Source organism: Monopterus albus, unplaced genomic scaffold, assembly GCF_001952655.1.
Source record: "Monopterus albus unplaced genomic scaffold, M_albus_1.0 scaffold61.1, whole genome shotgun sequence".
NCBI classification, from domain to species: domain Eukaryota; kingdom Metazoa; phylum Chordata; class Actinopteri; order Synbranchiformes; family Synbranchidae; genus Monopterus; species Monopterus albus.
This window is the reverse complement of record NW_018127941.1, coordinates 2,658,742-2,663,942: the sequence shown is the minus strand read 5'-3', so window position 1 is coordinate 2,663,942 and position 5,201 is coordinate 2,658,742. Positions and strand designations below refer to the sequence as shown.

General features: G+C 43.3%; 2 protein-coding genes across 4 annotated transcripts in view; one reads left to right on the top strand and one right to left on the bottom strand.

The window, feature by feature from the left end:
- Positions 1 to 2,791, bottom strand: part of tubgcp5 (tubulin gamma complex component 5) — a 13,679-nt gene extending 10,888 nt beyond the window's left edge. The window contains exons 1-7 of one of the 3 annotated variants that reach the window (XM_020603412.1): positions 2,712 to 2,791; positions 2,396 to 2,606; positions 2,239 to 2,292; positions 1,180 to 1,288; positions 907 to 1,003; positions 720 to 799; positions 263 to 407 (exon numbers count right to left, since the gene is read on the bottom strand). In XM_020603412.1, the coding sequence (XP_020459068.1) occupies positions 263 to 407; positions 720 to 799; positions 907 to 1,003; positions 1,180 to 1,288; positions 2,239 to 2,292; positions 2,396 to 2,529 (619 nt within the window). In that variant the 5' untranslated portion in view covers positions 2,530 to 2,606; positions 2,712 to 2,791. The other 2 variants (XM_020603411.1, XM_020603413.1) reach the window with 2 other exon arrangements.
- Positions 2,792 to 3,014: 223 nt separating this feature from the next.
- Positions 3,015 to 5,201, top strand: part of chst7 (carbohydrate (N-acetylglucosamine 6-O) sulfotransferase 7) — a 3,808-nt gene continuing 1,621 nt past the window's right edge. The window contains exon 1 of the mRNA XM_020603414.1: positions 3,015 to 4,571. Coding sequence (XP_020459070.1) covers positions 3,312 to 4,541 — 1,230 coding nt within the window. The 5' untranslated portion in view covers positions 3,015 to 3,311 and the 3' untranslated portion in view covers positions 4,542 to 4,571. The remainder of the gene's footprint in view (positions 4,572 to 5,201) is intronic.

The window sequence follows — 5,201 nt, the reverse complement described above, 5'->3', positions numbered from 1 at the left end:
AAATGTAAAATAGGCTGTCTGGTTACTTGAAGATACAGACATCCTGTCTCTACAGAACTGGCAGCATACAGTTCCAAAGTTTCACTCAGTAGAAAATGGCAGTCATCAATACAGTTTTAACATATATAAGCAAGGAAAAATAAAAGGTATGAAAAGTAACTAAAGGAAACTAAAGTTCTGAAAAGTAACTAAAGGAAACTAAGGTTATGAAAAGTAACTAAAGCTTATAAAGTAACTAGAGCCTAAAAGATTCAAATCTTACAGTTCGCACCTGTCCATGTCACTGGAACTGTCTTATTGGTGTTGTCATGGTCCTCCTGGGGTGTCCTGTCCAATTGGATCCCAGAGTCCTCCCTGCTGATCGGCTGCTGACTGTCATCATCCTCACTCTCCTCCTCAGACCACTCCTAAAACATAACGGCGACATACTGAGACATATTGAGATCGTGTAGTCAAGGGACTGCTTTGTATGTGCTGGACTGATTACTTTACAGCTCCTGCATATCAGTGGTACAGTACACCCACATAGGTGGTTCAGTTACACCAAATGATTGGACCTTCTCTCAGGTATGTAAAGACTGTGCTTGGCTGATATCACCCTCATTTTACAGTTCATTCTGTTACAACTTCATGACTCCTATTAGAATTTACCCAAAGACATCTATGATGGTGCACAAGGCCTTTGAACAATATTCAGCTGTGGGTATTCTGGTACTCACAGGGGTATCTGGGTATGGGCCAATGTCTATGTCCTCACCATCCATCAGATATTTACCCCAGTCAAAGTTGTCCTCTGGTTCTGCATAAACAAAGTTGAAGAACTAATGATCAACTTAAATGGTAATGTTTTATAAAGAAATTTAACAAGACACAAAGTGAAACTACATCACTAAAACGTCAACTCACCAGCTTCCTTCACCCTGGGTCTCTCAGTAAAAACTGTGTTGGAGGGGGACCCCGATAAGAAGAGCAGCAGTGACAGGATGCTGTAATGTACATCAGTCTGCAAAACACAAAAAACCTGTAGTGCATGCTATGTAGTTTGTCAAATCTATTGTCAGACTGCTGTTATGTAAACATGGGCCATGAAGATAAATATCTATTGGGGACTTGTCTCAATTTCCATTTTAGATCAGTGACTGTCGCTGAGCTTATTGTCAGGCTGTGGCTGTACCATACCTTTGTTCCATCCGTATTAGGTAAAGGTGAGTCCAGGAACTCTTCAGTCAGCCTCATCCAGCTTTCTGCTTTACTCAGGTCTGAGTGTACCATGAGCTTTTCATAGATTCTGGAAAACATGGCAGATTCTGCACTACAGTCTCATACAAAAAACAAAGCCTACAATTAAATATAAGGGGGTGATGGGACATGTTCCATAATGTAGCAGTGGCACCCATTCAGAGTAGTGATTTAGTACAGTACATGTATCATAATGAATCAACACACTCACCTCCACTGTGTGTATCTGGGTACTGAATCCTCTAAACCAAAAATCAACAATGTTCAGCAGCAGAGCACTCCAATTAAAGGATTTACTCACAGATATCTACAAATAGGTGTGCAAATCAGCAGCACTGGATGTTTGCACACTAAGGAAGGACATCTGCATTAAACACCTGTTGTGAATAATCATTCTCTTGAAGCACAGGCTTGCTGATGATTTTTGATTTAGTATAGTTGCACATTTGAAGTCACATGAGCTCACTAGATAACACCTCAAAGAATACTACTGAGAATGACTATTAAAGCATGGATGTAGAAGAAAGGACTTTCATATGCATAATGTTCACAGCAGGACTGTACTTTTGGTTACTAGGTTAGAGCTGTTTGGTCAATGTCTGGGTTTGTTTGGTCCTAGTGAAAAAATATTATGAACTGTAGTTATTTTATTTGTATATATATACACCATGGAATGCTTGACTCATTGCTGTTCCACAAGACAGAAAATGGTACAAAATCCTCCTTAAAGTCTTTAATATATTAGTTAATTGCATGCTTTAGTGGTGGATATTCCCAAACAAAGATATAATTGATCACACAGTCCATATGTGACAGCCATGGCTTGGTCCAATTCTAGGTTTCTGTAAACATGTCTAGGAAAGATTTCCTATATCCTCCACATAAAGAAATGTCTGGATGCCTGTTAGACAAACTTTGTAGGACACCACCATGGTCCCCTCTAACTATACAGTAATTGGTAAGACACTGCACGAGCAACAGTACCACAAATACACTCACCCTCTTATACAGCGTTGGACTTTATGGCTGTCCGCGTCCAGGTAGCGATGAAACCTGTCAACAAACCACACTATCAACAGAATCGTCGTTTGTGGCTTGCTATGATACATGTTAGCAGCTCACAAACTAGCTCCCATACTTGCTACCCATAACCCACCTAAAATTTGACCAGGCAAATTTCAGTGCCAGCTGAAAATTTTGTTCCTCCTCATCCTCCACCCCACTGATACATCGTATCAACCTCTTCGTTTCCTTCTCTGTCTCCTTTTCGAAGGTGCTCCAGTGTGCCATGTTGATGCTAACCGCGCTGCAGTTAGCTTGACCATACAAACTATCTACTTGCCAGGCCTGTTGCTGGCCTGGTGATTCTGTAAGATAAAAGACAGGTACAAACAGGAATATGCTGAAACAGAGTACGTATTACAAAAGCAAAGACAGCTTGAGCTATTTCTCCAGTACCGCGCAACGCTCACCTCCAACAACAAACGAGGGCGTGTGCGCATGTGCGAAACCAAAATTAAAATTAAAACCCGTTTATACGTTTTAATCCTCATTGAAACGCTCATATTTAAAACTTTCAACTTGTGCAACAAAACGGTTTAATGTCTATTGAAAACCATACACTTTTGATCAATATTATTCAAAGGGAGCACTAATTTTTCACAAATTTCCCATAATTCATTGCACTTCATAATGGTTACGATAAGTGGTAGCTGTTACAACTTCTTCCCTTCAATGCTCTTTGGCTTTCTCTATGTAACGGTGCGCCTCCTTGTTCGGTGCCTACGCAGTTTGTGTGTGTTTTACAAAGAAAGAAGAATTAAGTGCGCCTGTTGTAGCGGTTTTCCAACAAATGTTTCACCGAGCTACTTTAAAAAACTGCGTATGTGTGAGCAGGAAAAATAAATAATGTGGTTATTTTGTGTACAATGGGGCGTGGCTAACCCCCACGCTCTCCTTTTCTCACGGACACATAACTTTACTGGCGAGAGGGACAGTCACACAGTGCTCCAGTAAGCGCTGTGCATGGTCTGTACACGACAAGCTAGTTAGCCCCCTTTCGGTAAAAGGAAATGAAGCGGAGGCTGCATAAGAAATACTTGATTGTAATACTGGCATATTCAGGTTTACTTCTACTAATCCCGTACGTGCTGGATTACCGAGATAAATCCATTCAACACGCGAAGCATGGACTGACGCCACAACAGACCAGATGCCCAGATTTGGAGAAGACAGTAGCTCTGCTATGGAATAAGGATGATAAATTCAACAGAAGCGACACGACGGAGTACGCCGTCAACCGAAGCCAGCCTCGGATACACATTTATCTGCATGCCACCTGGAGGACTGGCTCCTCGTTTTTAGGGGAGTTGTTCAACCACATATGGCAGGCTCTGTACCCGGGGGATGCGAGCAGCCTTCAGGGCGCAGTGCGGGACATGATGAACGCCCTGTACCGCTGCGATTTCTCCGTTCTCAAACTTTACGCCGGCTCCGAAAACATCACCACCTCGTTCATATTTGGCTGGAAAATGAATAAAGTGATTTGTTCAGAGCCGCTGTGTGATGCGCACAAGAGACATGAAATTGGGCTGGTGAAAGAGGACCAGTGCACAAAGTGCAAAAAGAGGGACATCAGGGAGCTGGAGAGGGAGTGTAAAAAGTACCCGGTGATGGTGATCAAAGGAGTCCGCATTTTTGAGCTGAGTACGTTGGTTCCCTTGATGAAAGACCCGGCGATAAATCTCCAAATCATTCAGCTCTTCAGAGACCCTAGGGCCGTGCACAACTCGCGGCTAAAATCCAAACAGGCCCTGGTGAGGGAGAGCATCCAGGTGCTGAGGAGCAAGAAGCAGACCGACAAGTACAAGCGGCTGCTGGTGCCGAGCAACAGGGTGAACCGCGCAGAGAGCTACGTCTCCAGCGCCATGGAGATCATCTGTGACAACTGGCTCAGTGACATGCTGCTGGTGATGAACGCGCCCCAATGGGTGAAGAGGAACTACTTCCGCATCCTCTACGAGGACCTGGTCCTGCATCCCTTGCAGGAGCTTCAGAGACTCTACCGCTTCTCCAACCTGTCCTCCCTCCCTGCTTTGGAGCAGTTTGCACTGAATATGACGCACGGACGCGGGTATTCCTCAGACAAGCCCTTCCAGATATCGTCCAGAGATGCAAAAGAGGCTATATATGCCTGGAGAGAGCGGCTCAGTGTGGAGCAGATAAATCAAGTGGAGGCATACTGCAGCGAGGTCATGAGGCAGCTGGGGTATCAGAAACACAGCATGGACAAGACAACATAAGGCTGTACCATGAGGGGTGGATGGGCTAAGGTATGGTCAGATCACTCAGAGGGGGGGGGGTTATTCAAGAGAGGATGAAGGTTTATATTAGCAGAGTGAACAGTGTCCTCTGTGCGTGACTCCTCTTGTTTTTAAACCTACACAGGAAGTAGGTGTTTTAACAGAAACCATCCTGCAGGCTCCAGGTCTGCTGCTGTACTCTGTGGTTGATTCATGACCTCTGACCTCCACCTGAAGGAGGCAAACTGAAAAACAGGGTGACTTGTGGGAGTCACTACTACCACATTGGTATTTAGTTCACACTGCAGGTGTAGAGGAGCATTGATTTGATTCATTTTAAAGTCTCTTTCCACTCAAAAATGTGTTTTGCCTGACATTCAGATGTTTGACCTTTAATGTTGTGATTTATGTGGCCAGTTTGACACTGGAAGAGAACACAGAATTTACAATAAGTTTATATTTCATAAAAAAAAATGTCTGGGTGGGTTTTTCAGCTTATTTCACTTGAATTTAATTTTTCTTGCAAAGTATACAGTCTTTAATGAAATCCACCTGTTAATTATTTTTTTTGTCAGTTTTCTGATTACCAGCATTTAGCTAAGGATAGATCAATACGGTTTATTTGGTGGCTCAAGGGACAAGGCAAGGCAGCTTTATATA